Source organism: Notolepis coatsorum, assembly GCF_963971535.1.
Source record: "Notolepis coatsorum genome assembly, chromosome: 17".
In the NCBI taxonomy this organism is placed as follows: domain Eukaryota; kingdom Metazoa; phylum Chordata; class Actinopteri; order Aulopiformes; family Paralepididae; genus Notolepis; species Notolepis coatsorum.
The window spans coordinates 109,889,528-109,909,638 of NC_140181.1; the positions used below are offsets into that span (position 1 = coordinate 109,889,528).

Here is a 20,111-nt window from a genome sequence, read left to right on the forward strand (position 1 = left end):
AGACACTAACGCACTTTATATTTATTGGTGAGGAGATTTGCACATCAATCTCATACCTCACTGCACCTCATTGCACCTCGCCACCACAAGGTGGCACCACAAGCTAAGCTATACCTCACCATTTCTACACTGTACTGTATCTGCATTGTATATACTGTACAACATATACTGTATATATGTATATTGAACATTTTTGTTTAGTTTACACTGGTTTACGTACTTGACTTTCTATTTAATACTTATATTATGCTTATTTTATACTATCTTTTTATTTTATCTAGCACACTCGGGAGCAAAACAGAAAGAAGCATTTCATGCAAAAGTATTCTGTATTTCTGTATGACAACTAATAAAGAAACTTGAAACTTGAACTTGAAACTGTTAGACAGTAATATAGGACAATCTCAGATGATCCATAGTGTTCCTAATAGACCACCTGTTAAGACAGTAATATAGATGATCCATAGTGTTCCTAATAGACCACCTGTTAGACAGTAATATAGATGATCCATAGTGTTCCTAATAGACCACCTGTTAGACAGTAATATAGATGATCCATAGTGTTCCTAATAGACCACCTGTTAGACAGTAATATAGATGATCCATAGTGTTCCTAATAGACCACCTGTTAGACAATATTGTAGTTTGTCATAAGAGCTGCTGCCTGTCGGTGCAGTTGATTGGTGAATTCGATTTTTACTGAAAGAATGCTCACAGCTAAGCTCCATAAATGTTTAATTACCACTAGAGTGAGTCATGATTAATAGATATGCTGCGCTGACCACCCCGTACACAAGGGACTCTTACAAAACAGACTTTAGGTAACGTTACCTCGTGTACCAAGCCACTTCCTATTCTGGACCAACAGGTGGTCTCTCAGCCAATTACTCTTGCTCTAATTCCTCTGCTGTCTTGTCTCTTGTCTTCCTCTCCCTTGTCTTCCTCTCCCTCTTGTCTTCCTCTCCCTTGTCTTCCTCTCCCTTGTCTTCCTCTCCCTCTTGTCTTCCTCTCCCTTGTCTTCCTCTCCCTCTTGTCTTCCTCTCCCCCTTGTCTTCCTCTCCCTTGTCTTCCTCTCCCTCTTGTCTTCCTCTCCCCCTTGTCTTCCTCTCCCTTGTCTTCCTCTCCCTCTTGTCTTCCTCTCCCTCTTGTCTTCCTCTCTCCCTCTTGTCTTCCTCTCTCTCTCTTGTCTTCCTCTCCCTTGTCTTCCTCTCTCCCTCTTGTCTTCCTCTCTCCCTCTTGTCTTCCTCTCCCTTGTCTTCCTCTCCCTTGTCTTTATCTCTCTCATCTTCCCCTCCCTCCTCTCCCTTGTCTTCCTCTCCCTTGTCTTCCCCTCCCTCCTCTCCCTTGTCTTCCTCTCCCTCTTGTCTTCCTCTCCCTCTTGTCTTCCTCTCCCTCTTGTCTTCCCCTCCCTCCCTCTTTTGAGGCTGTAATATTCAGTATGATGACCCTAATGAGAAATCAATTGGCTTCTTACATTAAACTAAATGTTTTTGCAAGTAGTTGTTATAAAAGTGGCTCCTTTGTTCCCCTTTGAAACAGACTGGACAGACAAACACAGGCAACCAGTTTCGTCCATCAAGTCTTTGGAGGTTACTTAAGGTCCAGAGGTAGGTTTTTAGTTTTAACAAACACTGTTTATGTAATTTATCAACTTACTGATCTCTTTATATCAGTGAGGATCATAGCTTTGTTAGAATAATCACTGATAAACTATGTGTGTTTTTCTCCTTTACAGTCAAGTGTTTAAACTGCAAAGCAGTGTCGGATACTTTTGACCCTTTCTTGGATGTTGCTCTGGAAATTAAGGTAACAAAATCTTATATCTATAGTCTCTATAGGTAGATCTCATCTTATATCTATAGGCTCTATAGGTAGATCTCATCTTATATCTATAGGCTCTATAGGTAGATCACATCTTTTATCTATAGGTAGATCTCATCTTATATCTATAGGCTCTATAGGTAGATCACATCTTTTATCTATAGGTAGATCTCATCTTATATCTATAGGCTCTATAGGTAGATCACATCTTTTATCTATAGGTAGATCTAATCTTATATCGATAGGCTCTATAGGTAGATCTCATCTTATATCTATAGGCTCTATAGGTAGATCTCATCTTATATCTATAGGCTCTATAGGTAGATCTCATCTTATATCGATAGGCTCTATAGGTAGATCTCATCTTATATCTATAGGTAGATCTCATCTTATATCGGAAAGTGGTTTTGTTGACCAGCAGGGGGCACTCTGTCCTCTGGACTAGTCAGTAACAATGCCCATATTACGGTGATAGGGACACCGTATAGCTGCGAGTGCCATCCTTCGGATGAGACGCTAAACCAGAGGTCCCGACTGAATCTCGTCGTTAAAGAACCCGCCTATCGCAAAGAGTAGGGGGTTCCCAGACGTTCCTGGTCAAATTCCCAATCAGGTCTCTGACATCAAGGCCACCTAATCATCCCTTCCCCTTAAAGGAAAACTCCAACATTTGGGTAAATTAGCTTATTTTCCATTTACCCTGGAGTTAGACAAGAAGATACATACCTTTTTCTTCTCTGTGCATGCAGTAGGAGTAGGAAGACGTTGGGAACTAGGCTAATGGAGGAACCTACTTCCAGTGACTGACGCTAAGCTAGGCTAACGGTGCGCGTCTTCCTACTCCTACTGCATGCACAGAGAAGAAAAAGGTATGTATCTTAACACTCCAACATTTTGGGAACCCTGGAGTTAGACAAGAAGATGCATACCTTTTTCTTCTCTGTGCATGCAGTAGGAGTAGGAATATGTTGGGATCTAGGCTAATGGAGGAACCTACTTCCAGTGACTGACGCTAAGCTAGGCTAACGTGCGTGTCTTCCTACTGCATGCACAGAAGAAAAAGGGTATGTATCTTCTTGTCTAACTCCAGGGTAGATGCCAAATAAGCTAATTTCCCAACATTTTGGAGTTTTCCTTTAATTGGCTGATATAAATCCCTGTCTCCTGAGCCGTTCAGCCATTGTGTAGTGTGTGATGTGTGCCTGGTGCCAGTGTATGGCAGCCATTGAGCCTGCGTAGCCCAAGGTTGGGTGCTACCAGTGGTGGTGAAGGAGGCAATTTCCACCCTACATTGTCGAGAGCGCTTTGAGTGTCTAGAAAAGCGCTATATAAATGTAATGAATTATTATTATTATTATATCTATAGGCTCTATAGGTAGATCTCATCTTATATCTATAGTCTATATAGGTAGATATCATTGTTGACTGGCTGGTTTGAAGACGACTCTAAGCTGTAGATTGTTGTTGTTGTTGACTGGCTGGTTTGAAGACTACTCTATGCTGTGGATTGTTGTTGACTGTCTTTGTCTCCCATGCAGACGGCTCCCAGTGTCACCAAGGCCCTGGAACAGTTTGTCAAGCCAGAGCAGCTGGATGGAGAGAATGCCTACAAATGCACCAAGTCAGTACTCAACACTATCCACTAATCTAATGCAAATAACCTGAACAAACATCACAATGTGTTTGACTTGATAATTGCCCCGTTGCATTATTGTAAACAGAAGGTCTTGTGAAGGGGGGGGGGGGGGGGGGGGGGGGGGGGTTAGCTAGGCACATGAGGGATTAGCTGTTTTTAGCCATTGCGACAGCAGTTTGGTAAGTTAAAAGACGAGGCTTAGATGTGACGCTTACCAATTGATTTTTCGATCTCTACAACTGAAATGAAGAGAGAATTATTTGTAGTTGTAGCCTGTAGGCTAATGTAAATGAGGCGATTTTACAAAGGTAATTTCAATCTCAAACCCCGCCCTCTCTTCTCGATCCTCCAATCACGACTGTTGCTTCCCTCAGACACAAACTTTTGTTTGTCCAAGGGAGGCAACGGCCGTGATTGGAGGATCATGAAAAGAGGGCGGGGTCAGTACAGCTCGCCACCCGCTACTCAGTGTGACAGAGTTTGCAACACTAACCCATCCATCTGCATTCATTGCTTAACATTCACTTTAGACACTTTTTTAGACCATATTTGTATCTATAGTATTTATTACAAAAAGATTTGCACTGCATCCCTACTTCATTTTAGCATTTAAAAAACCTGCATTTGTGCTTTATTGTTTGCATTTTGTACTTCACGTTGTACTTTAGTTTGTATATTGTATATTTTGTATAGTGTTTGGACTTTATTCTGTTCTCTATTCTTAATTTTCTCATACAGAACCAAGCATTTCACTGTGACGTACATGTACTTTATATGTGACAAATAAAGCGGAACTTGAACTTGAACTTGACCGTGTCCCGCAGGTGCGTAAAGATGGTCCCGGCCTCCAAGAGATTCACCATCCACCGCAACTGCAACGTGCTCACCATCTCCCTGAAGCGCTTCGCCAACTTCAACGGAGGCAAGATCGCCAAGGTGAGGTGGTGGCCAGGCCGACCGGAGGCACCGTGCCGTGCCTTTTGGGCGTGCAAGTGAAAGCAGTGTTGTTGTTATTGTTGTTTTGAACGAATATGATGAATATGTTTATTGAATATGACAAATAAATAGTACATGATGCTGGGTATCAAAAAGTATTACATTCATAATTTTCAATTTAAGGCTTTAACCTTTTTAGCCCGAGCGGTCCGCCGGCGGACCGCAGATGACATCACGTCATAAATCAATCTCTCTAGACAGTATGACATAATGTTGTGTTTTTTTTTCTTCTTCAAATGTAGCCAAGAGTAAAGACCATAATCCTGTCAAAACGGCAGTCTGTGTATATTTTCAACAATACGTTCAACAAAAGCCTGAGCCCTATTTTCTGAAAATCTGCCTAAAATTACATACCTAAGTAAATGGATGATTGCTCCACTTCTACCAGGACCATTTGCGTGTTCTTGGTATCTAGGGACATCTGTGGATCTCAGGGAATGTATTCCCAGTGTCAGAAATATTGTGTCTGTTACTAAGCTTGAGTAAATTTAATTGTGATAAACCAAGGGAGAATATAATTTTAATTTTTTATCTTTTTTTTTTCATGTGTAAAATAAATCTAAGCAAATGAATAAAGGGAAGATGATTAAACAGGAGATTTTGAAGAGGCAGTACTGAATTCTGCCATCCTGCAACATGCAATTTGAAATATGATTATAGAATATAGAATATCAGGCTTATAAACTATGGCCAAGTCGCACATCTATGGATCGGGCCAAATCTCCCCTTTCCAATGGCAGAGTTCAATCTGGATTTAGTATCACCAGGCGTGATTCACAAACCGTGAATGAAATCTACTCTAAGTACAGTTACTTTTTTTATAATGTAAATTTCTCTGCCATTTTTTATCAGATTGCAACGCCGTTTTTTGCTAGACGTTCACAGAAAGGTAGAGAAACTAACTTTGTTGTTTTGTGGCAATAACATTCAAGTTTGTGGGAGATGATCCCGAAAAATAAGATAAAAAATAAGATAACAGTACAGCAACTTGCAATGGGCCTGGTCTACAAGATACACTACACGACTAAGATACCCATGTACATGTCAAAATACTTCCCAAAGGTCAGTGAATTCCACGACCACAACACCAGAGGGAGTTCCACAAATCATGTTCAACCCAGATTCGGCTCAAACAAGGGACTAAACACGTTTTGCAATTATGCCACAACAATGTGGAACGCCCTACCCACAGTAGTAATAAAAAATCTCAAATTGAACTTGTTGAAACCTGTAGATACCCTGTACATGACAAACACTGTTGACAAAACAACAGCAACCTTACCAAAAGAAAAGACAAAACAAAGGTGTTACAGAAGCCTGAAACCTAACCTAACCTAGAATCTATTTCAGACATATTTCAGATAACCTTCCAAAAACCAATCCATCATCTCCGCCTACCATCCCACTTCCATACAACGCCCACGACTCAGTACTTCCCTCGGCTGACGATATTTCCCCTACATAATTTTGCTCAATAAAATCAAGAAAAGTGCCGTGTTTGAAACCAGCGGCTCAGGAGGTAGAGCGGTCATCTGGTGATCGGATGGTTCCCGGTTAGGTTCCCGGTTCGATTCCCGCTCCTCCCAGCACGCACGTCGAAGTGTCCTTGAGCAAGACGCTTAACCCCTAATTGCTCCCGATGAGCAGCTTGGCACCTTGCATGGTTGTCTCCGCCGTCGGTGAGTGATTGGTCTTATGTACCCCAGTTGCTATTGTATGTGCATATTTGTGTTTTATTACACGTATATGTACATGCATACCAACTATTTCGCCTGTTTTATTCTCCACCCATTGATCATCCATAGCAACACTACTATCACCGACATCCAAGAAGGGGGATCCCCGCTTGAACAGCCCTTCTAAGGTTTCTCTCCTCCACGTTGCCTGTGGTGCTTTTTTCCTATTGCTAGGTTTTTAGTGAGTTTTTCCTTACCTTCGCTGGGGTATGTCTGGGAGTGTTGCATTTATTTATTTAACATTTATTTTGGATTTCATGGGGGGGGTTTATTCTTGATTTATTGTGATGTTTCTTCTTGACTTGTTTAAAGAAGACTTGTCCGGCCCATGGGGACATTAACTTGTGATTGCGGGCTTTACAAATCAATTTTGATTTGAAATTTTATTTATGTGGCGGCTGGGTGGCGCAGCGGTCTAAGCGCTCGTCACCAACACGTGAGACACCGGTATCGAATCCGGCTGTCGGCGTTGCCTCCGGCTTGGGCCAGCCGTTATACTGACTCAATTGGCAGAGTCAGCGGGAGGGGAGTCGATGGGTGGTAATCAGCGACTCCTACAGGTCGGTCAGGGCGCCTGCACAGCAAGGACAGGAGATGTCGAGGGCAGTAGTGTGAGCCTCCCACACGTTACACCTCGCCAATGAGAGTCCGCGCTGGCAGGTGAAAAGAAGTGGCTGGCTGACTCTGCATGTATCGGAGGGGACATGCGATAGATTCTTCAACCCTCCCTACGACCGACCAGTGGGGGGGCACATGCGAGCAACGATCAAGACGGGAGGGGGGAATTGGCACGACTAAATTGGGATGGGAGAAAAACAGAAAAATCTAATTTTTTTTTTTGATTTATGTGAGGAACAAAATAATTATAATTGTAAATCGCTATATAAATGCACCATTTACAATTTTACATGTGAATATTTGAATTGTGTAATTCATCAGTTGACATTAAGTGTCCTGTCCTCCTCCAGGACGTGAGGTACCCAGAGTACCTGGACCTGCGCCCCTTCATGTCCCAGGCCCACGGCGAGCCCCAGTTCTACGGGCTGTACGCGGTGCTGGTCCACTCGGGCCTGAGCTGCCACGCAGGGCACTACTTCTGCTACATCAAGGTATGATAATAATAATAATAATACATTTATTTTATATTTGTATTTGTATTTATGTATTTGTATTTATTTATTAACACAACAAAAGTAAAAAACGATACATAATAAGTTATAACCATATTGTGAAGGAGAAGTTGGAAGCCTTATCGAGAACTTCCCCTGTTTTGTAAAATCAAACATACAAAAATACACATATTATAAAATACCAGAATACATTCAAAAGATACGTGTTAATACAAACATACATGCATACCGAAATTCCTCTAATATAGTAACCCCGGCTTGTATTTGTTTCAACTGTAGCGGATACCAGGCTTGTATTAGGAGGAGGCCTGTATAAGAGAGAGGCCTATATTTCTAATTTTCAAACCGATCATAATGAATAAATCAATATTTTGTGTCAGTTTGAACCCGGTTCATTTATTGAAACCAAGTACTGTATGAAATACGGTAGTAAACAGTGCAATTACAGGTGGTCAAAAAAAGTAAAATAAAGTAAAATAGTGCAATCACAATACTGGTATAATAATAATAATAATAATAATAATAATAATAATAATAATAATAATAATAACTTCGTTTTATACAATTCTGAGGTAGGCTTACTCTCTTGGTAAACATTAACACCATACCATTATATGGTATTTACTGCACAGCCAGGCCAGCATATAACAACAATAACAAAATATATTGCCTATGGTAAATCCATTGAGGGAAATACCGTAATTCCTCTAATATACATGAAACCCGGCTTGTATTAGGAGGCCGGCTTATAATTGCTTAGCTCAACAGCGCACCCGGTCATTAATTGAGACCCGGTTTTTAATTGAATACCGGTTACTATTAGAGGAATTACGGTATACTGTATACTGCGTACATAATATAATAAGCGCCTTACATTAGGCATCTCAAAGCGCTTTACATACATGGCATTATATCATACGGACAAACAACACAGTACATGTACTTTCACAATGACGACATGGTGGGGATAATACAGAGAGAGGGAGACGGCTTAGAGACGAGACAGAGAGAACATTTTTAAATAAATAATAATACTAAAATATAGGTGTGTACTGTACAGATGTGAAAATGTAAGTGATGCAGGGGTTGGGGGGTCAGGAGTGAGGGTATGCCAGGCCAGATTGAACAGGTGGGTTTTGAGGTGGGACTTGAATGTTTTCTACGGATGTATGTGCAGAGAGAGGGTCTAAGGAGACGGATCACTGCGGTAACACTGAACAAAACGACTATGCCTCAAAAGAAACGGTATTCACGTGTGATGTGTTTTTAACTTTTGAGTGAAATTGTAATTCATGGCATCTTGAGGTTTTTGTGGGACGACTAACGTCACACACCAAACAACTGAGCGTTGTTTCTGTCCCGCAGGCCAGCAGCGGTCAGTGGTTCCAGATGAATGACTCCTCTGTGTCGGTCAGTGACATCCGCTCTGTGCTCAACCAGCAAGCCTACGTCCTCTTCTACGTCAAGTGAGTGACTTCCTCATTTCTCACAATGTTTTTTGGTTGATCTTAAAAATAGAAAGAATGGTAGGGACCGCACTCAAGGAATATTGTTTGTTTTAATACGCACGTTGATCTTAAGTTCAAGTTTTGTTTTATTTGTCACATAATGTACATCACAGTGACATGCTTGGTTCTGTGTGAGCCCGTTGAGATTGTGCTTCATACAGCAAAATGAATAAAGGCCAAACACTATACAAAATATACAATATACAAAGTGAAGTACATTTCAATTGCGATGAACGACCGGTTTTATTTAACATGTGATTTTACATTATGTACGAATTCCTTATGATTACCGTGATATTCCGATTTCTTCCATTCTTGCTAACATTCTTTCATCTCTGGTCCGACCAGGTCCGGCGATGTGAAGAGCGGGGGGGAATTCAGCCACATGGGCCGTAATAACCCCGGCAACCCCGGCCAGTCGTCCCCGCGGCCGGTTCTGACGCCGCGCGTCAACGTCACCGACCCCCGACACAACAACTCCACCGGCTTCATTGGACCACAGCTGCCACCGCACTTGAACATGGTATCGTACCCGCGGTTTCGTACCCGCTCGCTCGCACGCGATTTTTTAGCGTTAATCAAAACAAAAACCGTTGACAAGCTTGTACAATAATGATACGTGATGCAGTGTGTGACCATTATTTGGTGTCGAGAGCCAGACATGTGACTAATATGTGACTTATCTGTATCACTGTACATATTAATATTACACTGAAGATATATCCCATACCTACTCTTACGCCGCTACTCTAGTTACGCTGCTGGCCAGTACGACTTACTACCATAGTGTCTTTATAGTACCTGTATCACTGTACATATTAATACTACAACTCTGTACATACATATGATTAGAACTACACCTTAGTAGTACTCATTTATATATTTTATACACCCCAGTTGAATCACCTGTATATTGTATATTACTATTGCACTTTACTGTTACATTTGCACTCTGGTTGGGTGCCATGACTTCTTTTCATTGTGCCGTATAATTTTAATCTAATGGAATGGCGAGACGAGGCTGATATCTGACTTCTTCTTGTTGACTTCTTGTGTTGATCTCCTGCTCTCAGAACACCCTCCACATCAACGGGAACGGCCCTCTGAGGGACTACCCCTCCCCCTCCGGCTCCAGGCCCAGCACCAGCACCAGCACCAGCGGCCTGGGCAAATCTAGCCACGGACTTCCCTCTGCTTCAGCCTCTGCCTCAGCCGCTGCCTCTGCCTCTGCCTCCCCCTCCGGCTCCAGGCCCAGCACCAGCAGCGGCGGCCTGGGCAAATCTAGCCACGGACTTCCCTCTGCCGCTGCCTCCGCCTCTGCCTCCGCCTCTGCCTCCGCCTCCGCCTCAGGCTCCGCCTCTTCCTCCGCCCCTTCCTCTGCCTCAGCCTCCGCCTCTTCCTCCGCCCCTTCCTCTGCCTCCGCCCCTTCCTCCGCCTCTTCCATCTCCCACTCCATCAGCCGGCCCACTGGGATCCCAGACCCCGCCAAGCGCCAGAAACTCTCCTTCTTCATCGGCCAGGGCAAACCGAGCCGACCCTTCACCACCTCTTCATCTTCTTCCTTTAGCCAGCCGTCCTCCTCCTCCTCCTCCACCTCCTCCTCCTCCTCGCAGCCTACCTCAGACGTCGTCCGCTCGGACCTTCACTTTGTCCCCCGTCAGCTCCATCAGGTCAACGGCACGGCGGCCTCCGGAATAAAAAACGGGGAGCACCGGCGCGTGGCGGGCTGCAGCGGAGCCTCGTCGTTCCTGGTGCCGTACGGCCACGAGTCGTCGGAGGAGTCCGACCAGGAGAGCTGCGCGGCGGTGGCGCTGGAGAACGGCGGCCTGGCCAAGTCGCACGTCCTGGGCGAGAGGAACGGGGGAGTAGGCGCCTACGGACCGTTCCTGCGGCCCACCAACGGCGAGGCGGCGGCGGCGGCGCACCAGAACGGCTGCGGCGGGCTGAACGGAGCGTCTAACGGTGTCCCCACACCCAGCCAGAACGGGCATCACAAGATCAACGGACACGAGACTTCTGAGAAGGTAAGCAGGGCTCCAGACTAACTTTTTCTTTTTTTTTAAACTCAATTTTTATTTGCATTTTTGGTTTACATGCATACAAACAACATCATCCTTGAATATTATTTACATATCAGTCGGTCTTCCAGGTACATTATACAAAGACATAATGTACAACACCGTTAAACAGACATAAACAATAAAGAAAAAAATTTAATACCCAAAAACAAAAATTTAAAATACTGACTTAAGCAAAAATCCCACAGACATAAATAATAAAGTGAAAAAACATAAAACAATTGTCATACCATAAAAATAGAAAATACTAACTAAAGCAAAAATGTGTGACATGGGTTCAGAGACCCTCCTTGAACCTCTTTCCTCCTTTACCCTTCGCCTTCTTGTGTTGCATTCGTATCTTCCTCTCCAGACTAACTTTTTACATTGGTTGCACCAGTGCGCCTAACTTTATTTTTTATTTAGGTGCACCAGCACATAATTTAGGTGCACCCAAAGAGTTTCACTTTGTTTTTGCGCATTTTGCCGCTGCAATAATAATTTTTTTTTTTTAAGATTTATTTTTTAGCGTTTATCGCTTTTCCTGGTCAGACATGACCGACGGATGCGGTGAGGGTGAAACGGGAGAGAGAGCAGGGGAAGACATTCGTCAAATAACGGCGAGTCCGGGAATCGAACTCGGGTCGGCCGATCTGCGACGCAGCGCGCGGCACATGGTGTGCTACTGGGGCGCCCCTCAATGATACATTTTAAGCGTTACCTTTACCGTTACCTTTTTTGTCAGTTCCCATTACACATTAGTACTTTCTTAACCCTTTCACTGCCACACGACAGAAGGTTAGCCCTTTACTATCGCACAACCGACGGCGATGCTCCATCATTAGCATCATTCGCTCCGCCGTCGGTTGTGTGATGGTAAAGGGCTAACCTTCTGTATTGTCACAGTGAAAAGGGTTATAACCGGCTGTCGTGTGGCAGTGAAAGGGTTAAGATGTTATGTAAATGATTGTAAACGGGAATAAGACGGGTACAACCGCACCGCAACATTTTTCTTTACAAAGAAACAACCTATAGTTCTCCATTTTAATTCAATTACGAGCTTGTAGCTACTAAGTGAACATGTGGCGTCGCTCAATGAGGAAGTGGGCGCGGTGTCGGGTTTCACGGTTGCACATGGCTATTTTGTTTACCCCCGTCATTCAGCGAATAAGAATGTCAGGGTGACGATCGGCGCCAATCAGAGGCAGAGCGGGCGGGTCTTTGCAGAATGCACATGGCCACGGGGGGGGGGGGGGGAAGATGCTAGGGCTGTCCCCGACTAAGGATGGTCGACTAGGATTTTTTTTTTTTTTTTTTTTTTTGTATCATTCCATTTGGGCTGTGGGGGTGCTTAATGTCTGAAGGAGTCGACTGAAGGCTTCTTGTCCTCTGTGCAAAAGCATGCATTTGGTCCACTGATGGATACATCTTGATATTTGTCTAGTCTAGTGTGTTCATTAGATGGGTGAAATCCTCTTTCAGTGCCTCTGTGCCTGTTTTCTTAGGCAGTTAGCCTCTGGTATGCGCGCCATTAGCGTTAGCCACGCTTCTAGGCCTCTTTTTTTTTTTTTTTTACATTATTATATTCGACTAAGAGGTTGGCCCCTTAGTCGACCGATTAGTCGACTAATCGATTAATAGGGGTCAGCCCTACTACACACATACACATTATTACACACAGACAGACCTGCCGGAATGTGAGGTGCACCGGTGCGACAGGGCGAAATATTCAGCCGCACTGACTGCACTGATTTATGGGTGCTGCACAGTGCGACCAAAACAGTCGCACTCTGGAGTGGAGCCCTGGTAAATGTTGTGCGTTTTGCTACATTTCTTTTTAACGTGCGTTTCACACAAACGCACCGTGTGCTTAAAACCCTTTCACTGCCACACGACAGAGGGTTAACCCTTTTACTATCTGTGTGATAGTAAAGGGTTAACCTTCTGTCGTGTGGCAGTGAAAGGGTTAACCGGCTGTCGTGTGGCAGTGAAAAAGGGTTAACCTTCTGTGAATTGTCGTGGCGGTGAAAGGGTTAACCGTTTTTGGTAGCGCGCCGGCAGTGAAAGGGTTAACTGATGCCTGCTTCTCCTTTGTGTTGCTCAGGCCTCTGAAGACGACCGCAGAGCTCCGCCCGCCACCGCCACTCCCAGTGCAACCAATGGCGTGAACACTCACCACGACGAGCCAAGGTGAGGCTACAGTTTGAACCTGTCTCAAGCCCCGCCCTCTTTTGTTGATCCTCCAATCACAACTGGCACGGCGGATGTTTGGTGAAAGTTAGATTTGCACTTTATTAATCCCAATAGGGAAATTCATTCTTGGTTGATGATCAAGAGGCACCTTTTATTTGTTTTAAGTGAAGTTTGGTGAAAAAGCAAGTTATTGCACTATTAATCTCAATAGGGACATTCATCTTTGTTTGATCAAGAGTAACCTTTTATATTATATATATATTATATATTTTTTTTTAAGTGAAGATTGGTGAAAGTTAGGTTTGCACTTCAATCCCAATAGGGAAATTCATCTTGGTTTGATCATTTTCTTGTGTCAAATAAAAACAAAGCTTATTTGAATGATTTCCTTGGCGTTTCTAGTTTTTAAGAGAGAAAAAAAATCAATTAAAATCGTAAATCGGATGTGGTGTGAAAAAATCGCCCAGCCCTAGTAACATGTAGAATAAAATATGTAATTTCTCCGCTTGTATGTGTTTTTTTCTTCCTCCAGCAAAGAGGCGTGTGATGCTACTACCCCCCCTGTTGCTGCCGCTGCCGCCGCTCAGACCGGCTGCTCCGAGGCCCCGCCCCCCGCCGGCTGTGGGGACCAGCATGTTTCCACTCACGACGACACGAGGGCTGACCCTCCGTCTGACCCCCTGCCACAACACAGACCACCCCCCGTGGCCAGCTCTCCGTCTCCAGCCACTGCCACCACCACCACCGCCCCGGCTCAGCCCTCCTCCTCCGCAGCCCCGCCCAGCCAGCCAGACCGCCCCCTCAGCCCCCCCTGCGCCCCTTCGCAGGGAGCCCCCGCGCACCCACCACACAGGGGAACCGGGAACGGTCTGGCCAACGGTCTGCCGCCGACGGGGCCCAAGGAGAGAGCGGAGGAGGTCGGGCAGCTCCCCGCAGCAGACCCACACAGGGTGAGCGGGGAGGGGGGACCGGCCAACGGTCTGCCGCCGACGGAGCCCAAGGGGCAGGCGGAGGTCCGAGAGCAGCAGGCCAAGCCCGACCACCGGGGGGGCGACGAGAAGGAGAGGCCGTGCTCCCGAGGCAGGGAGCGGGAGAGGCCGCACTCCGAGCGGGACAGGGAGCGCGACCGAGAGCGCGACAGAGAGCGGCACCGCCTGGACAGAAGCCGGGAGCGAGATTCGGACCACCACCGGCGGGACCACCACCACCACCATCACCACAGCCACCGGTCTTACCGGGAACGCTCGCCCGCCCGCGACCGCCACCACCACCACCGGGACTGGGACTCGGAGCGGCGGTCGGAGCGCCCGGCCTTCCACCCCAGGGAGCGCGACCGCGACCGCTGCTCGCACCACTACCACCACCACAGCAGCCAACACCGCGCCAGGGAGGAGCGCCGGGGACACGATGCCTATCCCGGCCGCGAGGAGTCCCACGGGCGCTGGAGGGGGCGGGAGGAGGGTCGCGAGGCCCGGGGGGACGCGAGGGAGCCGTGGGAAAGGACTGAGGGGGGGAGGGACAACAAGGCGAAGGACTCGCACTCCTCTAAAGAGGAGACGACGCCGCTGCCTGTCCCGGCCTCGGCGGGCCCCGCCAAGGCCACGCCCCCCCCGCTGCCCGTCCCCACCAAGGCCACGCCCCCGCTGCACGTCCCCACCAAGGCCACGCCCCCTCGGCTCCCTCACTCCTCCCCCGGGGAGCGGGAGGACAACTCAGAGGAGCGAAGAAACATAGCGAAGAAACATAAAAAGAGCAAGAAGAAGAAGAAGTCGAAGGACAAAGAGCGACGGCGTGAGAACGGGTGAGTCGTGTTCGTCAGCTGGGAATCACCAGAGATATGTTGTCGTCACCGTACTGGGGTCACCGTCAGGGCTGACCTTCCATTTCTTTTGTTTTGGAATTTGAAGCTTCGGGGCCGAGATTCGATTTTAATTCGAAGCTTCGAAATACAAATTTTAAAATGTTAAAAAAAAATTATTTTAAAATGTTAAAATTTTTTAAATTTTTATGTTGTGGGACTTGTACAGCACTTTGTTCAACTTTGTCAGTGCTGTAAAGTTTAAACCTTTTTAAATCTTAGACAAACGAAACACTTTGCTTTCATGAAATATTGTAAGCCGTCATTTGAGGCTTTATAAAAGCAGCACAATGAACACAAATCTGTCAGTGCCGAGTCCGACCTCATCTTAAATAACAAACAGCATTGGGTGGTAGTGCAGTACCCGTAGTACGCTTGGCTGAGCGCACCACTCTCTGTAGGGCCTTCTTGTCCTGTGCCCCGTGCTGTTTCCATACCAGGCAGTGATGTTTCCAGTCAAGATGCTCTCTACAGCTCCGGAGTAGAAGGACTGGAGTATCTTCCCCGATACTCTGAACTTAGTACTTAGTACACTCAGGTGGTAGAGGCGCTGCTTCGCCTTCTTCACGACTGAGTCTATGTGTGTTGTCCATGTCAGGTCCTCTGAGATGTGGACCCCCAGGTACTTAAAGCTGCTCACCCTGTCCACGGTAGCCCCGTTTATCCTCAGTGTGGTGTGTGTGTCCCCTGCTGTCTCCTCGTAAAATCCACGATCAGCTTCTTGGTTTTACCAATGTTCAGGAGCAGGCTGTTGTCCTGAGACCAGCGTTCCAGTACATCAACCTCCTCCCGGTAGGCCTTCTCGTCGTTGTCCGAGATCAGCCCCACCACCACTGTGTCGTCCGCAAACTTCACTATGGAGTTGGAGCTGAACTTGGCCACACAGTCATGTGTGTATAGTGTGAGTACAGTGTTTCCCACAGGATTTTCAGAGACTATGGGGGGTGAACCTCCGACCCTCTAGGGGGGTCCGGGGGCATGCTCCCCCGTAACTATTTTTTTGTGTGTACATTTTAAAGTTAAATGCATCAATCTGGTGCACTTTGAGAGCACCAGAAAAAAAAATTCAAAACAATTGTAAACGTTTTTTTTAATAATAAATCTTTTTTGAATTACTTTTTATTTTTTGGTTCATTATACAACAGGCCGCCACAGTCTAGGTAATTAATGGGAGACCCTGGAGTACAGCAGGGGGCTCAGAACACAGCCCTGGGGGGACCCGATGCTCAGGGTGATGGTGTTGGAGGTCTGACCCCCCCACCCTGACCGCCTGGGGCCTTTCACTCAGAAAGTCCAGTATCCAGGCGCTCAGAGCGGAGCTCAGACCCAGCTCGATGGGTCTGGTGATGTTACTGGTAGCGTCTGATAGCTTGACTAATGGGTAAATGGTGCATTTATATTTATACAACAGCTTTTATCCAAAGCGCTTTACAATTTGTTCCTCACATTTTACCCATTCACTCACACATTCACACACCGACGGCGGAGGCGACCATGCCAGGTGCCAACCTGCTCATCAGGAGCAATTAGTGGTTAAGGGTGTCTTCTCATTAGGAACGGGTGCTCTGCTCCGTCCTCGCTCTGTCCTTGAGTGCGAACTCCCCCCCTCCCTCTCCCCCCTCTGGTTTGCGTACACACTGTGGATGTGTTCGTTCAACTCGCGTCTCTGCGACCAGCCGCTCTATCGGAGATAGGATCACATTGTGTCATGTTTTGCTAGAGGGTGTATATGTTTATTATTCCGAATAGATCTACACAGGTTTATAGCCTATAATACGTGACATTTGAAGCAGGCACCACTGCTGTTGTAATTGTCTGGTAATAGCTGTTTCGAGTGTTTATTATTGGGTTGTTGCCGCAGACTCACTGCATGTTCAATTTGCGGCTCGTATGGTACTGCCTTCCTATACCCAGTTAAATCTGTCTTCATATCTCACGCCCCAAAGGCGATAGCGAGGGGGCGTACGCGTGCGCGTCAGTGGCCAATCGGAGCGCAAAACGGGAACCCGGAAACACAACTGCGTTGGTAAAAGCACACACGCGTGCTGTTCACTCAATCCCTTGTACTACACTGCCCCCTGGTGGAGGTAACGGGATGTTCAGGGGCATGTTCTGAACTGACCCGTTTCAGCTCTGTGCCCCCATTCATTTCATCAACAAGTGTTCGTTCTCCACGGCAGATGACCAAGTCTCATTTCATTTCAAACCTTTATTTAAACTCAAAATAGCAACTGAGGTTTCCCCTCATACACCGTCACGTCGAGTGTACCTACAGAAATAAGCAAAAAGAAGCGTATAAAATCATAACCGAGACAACAAGACGAGGCAAAGAGCGAGGACATTCAGCGCCAGGGAGTAGTCTGGTCCGTGCCACGTTTCCATAACATATTTTCACTGTGCGTCACTATGTTTGGAGAGCTATATCTATATTCTATATTATAGCTTTTTTTTTTGATCCACTTTTTCTCCATTTTCTATATTTTTCTCCCATCCCAATTTCGTATCATCCAATTCAACCCTCCCCTGTCACGAACGCTGTTTCTTGCCTCCCACAAGCCGGCTGCAGTGAGGACTAAGTCATACATAGCACAAGTCCCCTCCGGTACTTGAGGTAACAGCAGTCGCATCTTTTCACCTGCGCAGCTCGACCTCTCAGTGTCGAGGAGTAACGCGTGGGAGGCTCACGCTGCCCCCGACACTTCCTGATTCTACTGCGCAGGCGCACCAACCGACTTGTAGGAGTCGCTTGTTCACAACGTTCGATCCCCACCCTTCAGTTTTTCCCTCCCCGTAATACGGCCAATGTGTATTACTGCGGACGACCAGCCAAACTGAAAAACAATGTGGAGAGCTGGATTCGAACACGCGAATCCTAGCGTCTCCACACTGGTGGCGAGTGCCTTAGACCACTACACCACCTAGCCGCCCTATTCTATATTATAGCTATGGAGGCAATACTATAGTCATTTGACAGTGACTTTCTTCCGTCGAACATGCAAGAAAGAGAAAAATTTTTCATGCATATGTTGGCGCGTTATCCCGTGGTGAATATAAGTATAGTTTAGGAGTGATCCTGGATAATTCCTGAAACGCTGAGTTATAGGGCGCTACGTGTATTCTACTATAAGCGTTGGCGTTTCTTGGTTGCATCAAGCTGAAATTGATGTCAGATAGTCCTTACCTTTGGTCGGGGGTATTCCAAAAAGAATATTCCAATTGTCTGATCGCGATTTCCAGTATTGGTGTCCCATCTGGTCCCGGACATAATTTGGCACAACTTATGGATCGAGTGTGCCAGACATTTGAGTGTAACACAGGGTTAGATATAAGGTTTCAAAGGGTGGGCGACACTGCCATCTGGCAGGATGCGACCGGTATTGCACTTTGGCGATCTCAAAATCCTTTCCTATGGCAACATGGGAACCGTCAGTGGATGAATAATGAATAAAAATATCGAATATAAGAAAAAAACGACCAAGACCCGAGCTATCTCGGGTCTGGCGTCCAGAATAGGTTGCAAAATTCCATTCCAATAATGATATGATATGAGGAGGTAGCTTATACTAATAATGGCCTTAAAAATGAACAAATAGCAGTGTTTGTCGCATCTCTCCGTCAGTCTAAGTAGTCTAGTTCTCTACCAGTGTCTTTGTTTGAATCTGAGGTTGATATTTCTCTCCACGCCACTCTCTCTCTCTCTCTCTCTCCCTCTCTCTCTCTCTCTCTCTCTCTTCCCGCAGAAGCTCCGACGTGGACTCCTCGGACCGCGCCGTCGACGGCAAGTCCTCCAAACACAAGAAGAAGAAGAGGAAGAGGAGGCACGACAGCCAGGAGGAGCAGAGCTCCCACCCCCGGCACACGACAGCAGCAGCACCTCCCAGCCGCAGGGCCAGCAGCTCCCCAGAGAGCCGGAAACGGCGTCCGTACGAGGGGGAGGTGGAGGAGGGGGAGGTGGTGGAGGAGGGGGAGGTGGTCATGCGTAACGGCGGATGCTCCCCAGAGAAACGCCGGCGCGTGGACAACAACGCCGCCGACGACCGCCGACTCGCCTCTCGCAGCGGATCGCCCACACCGGTCCCAAACATCACCACTCACCACCACCTCAACGGACACACAGGTATTACTGCATGTTGTGGGCTGAGGTGGAAGTGGAATGCTGGTGTCTCGAGAGGAACTGTTGCTTTGTGTGAACACTACTACCACGGTATCTGCGGGGTATTCAAATGTATTACATTTTCAATTCAAGGCCTTAAAAGGTATTCAAAAGTCTTACATTTAATTTGCACAGGTTTAAACATTTTGGGGGAGGCAGCCCGGCGGTCGGGAGATGAAATAATATTAAATGTTGGGCGGCTACGTGGCGTAGTGGGCAAGGCGCTCGCCACGAATGCGGAGACGCTGCGCTCGCCTGTTCGATCCCAGCGCTCCACATTGCTTTCAGTTTAGCTGGTCGTTCATACTAATACACATTGGCCGTATTAGGGGGTGGGAAACTGATGGGTGGGGATCGGGCGTTGTGGACAGCGACTCCTACAGGTCGGTTGGTGCGCCTGCGCAGTAGAATCAGGAAGTGTCGGGGGCAGCGTGAGCCTCCCACGCGTTACTCCTCGCCACTGAGCGATCGAGCTGCGCAGGTGAAAAGATGCGACTGCTGTTACCTCAAGTACCGGAGGGGACTTGTGCTATGTATGACTTAGTCCACATTGCAGCCGGCTTGTGGGAGGCAAGAAACAGCGTTCGTGACAGGGGAGGGTTGAATTGGATGATACGAAATTGGGATGGGAGAAAAATATAGAAAATGGGAGAAAAAGTGGATCAAAAAAAAATATATATATATATTAAATGTTTTTGTATTCAAGTCGTTTTTTTGCGGGGCTACCGGGAGCTTGGTGCGTCTGGCGAGAGCTTGTATGGAACACATGAGAATTTTAATTAGCAGTCCAGTGTCTCTATGGGTTATTTTTTTTTGCTAGTATGGTCATGAAATTGTAGTCTCCGACTACAGAGTTAACCAGGGACGTGTTGTTGTTCCTCTCTTGCAGACACCAGTTACAGTCGAGCTAATGGAGAGACCCACGGAACCTCCGCCAACATGCTGTGCAATGACCTGAAATACTGACACCCTCCTCTCCTCCACAACTACAAGTGAGTACATTTACATTTAGTCATTTAGCTC

General features: G+C 46.6%; 1 protein-coding gene across 1 annotated transcript in view; it reads left to right on the forward strand.

Moving 5' to 3' along the window:
* Positions 1 to 20,111, forward strand: part of usp42 (ubiquitin specific peptidase 42) — a 47,529-nt gene that overhangs the window by 24,321 nt on the left and 3,097 nt on the right. The window contains exons 6-17 of the mRNA XM_084333629.1: positions 1,540 to 1,607; positions 1,736 to 1,806; positions 3,360 to 3,442; positions 4,282 to 4,393; positions 7,158 to 7,298; positions 8,685 to 8,785; positions 9,176 to 9,350; positions 9,901 to 10,851; positions 12,989 to 13,074; positions 13,610 to 14,878; positions 18,676 to 19,052; positions 19,978 to 20,080. Coding sequence (XP_084189755.1) covers positions 1,540 to 1,607; positions 1,736 to 1,806; positions 3,360 to 3,442; positions 4,282 to 4,393; positions 7,158 to 7,298; positions 8,685 to 8,785; positions 9,176 to 9,350; positions 9,901 to 10,851; positions 12,989 to 13,074; positions 13,610 to 14,878; positions 18,676 to 19,052; positions 19,978 to 20,054 — 3,511 coding nt within the window. The 3' untranslated portion in view covers positions 20,055 to 20,080. The remainder of the gene's footprint in view (positions 1 to 1,539; positions 1,608 to 1,735; positions 1,807 to 3,359; positions 3,443 to 4,281; positions 4,394 to 7,157; positions 7,299 to 8,684; positions 8,786 to 9,175; positions 9,351 to 9,900; positions 10,852 to 12,988; positions 13,075 to 13,609; positions 14,879 to 18,675; positions 19,053 to 19,977; positions 20,081 to 20,111) is intronic.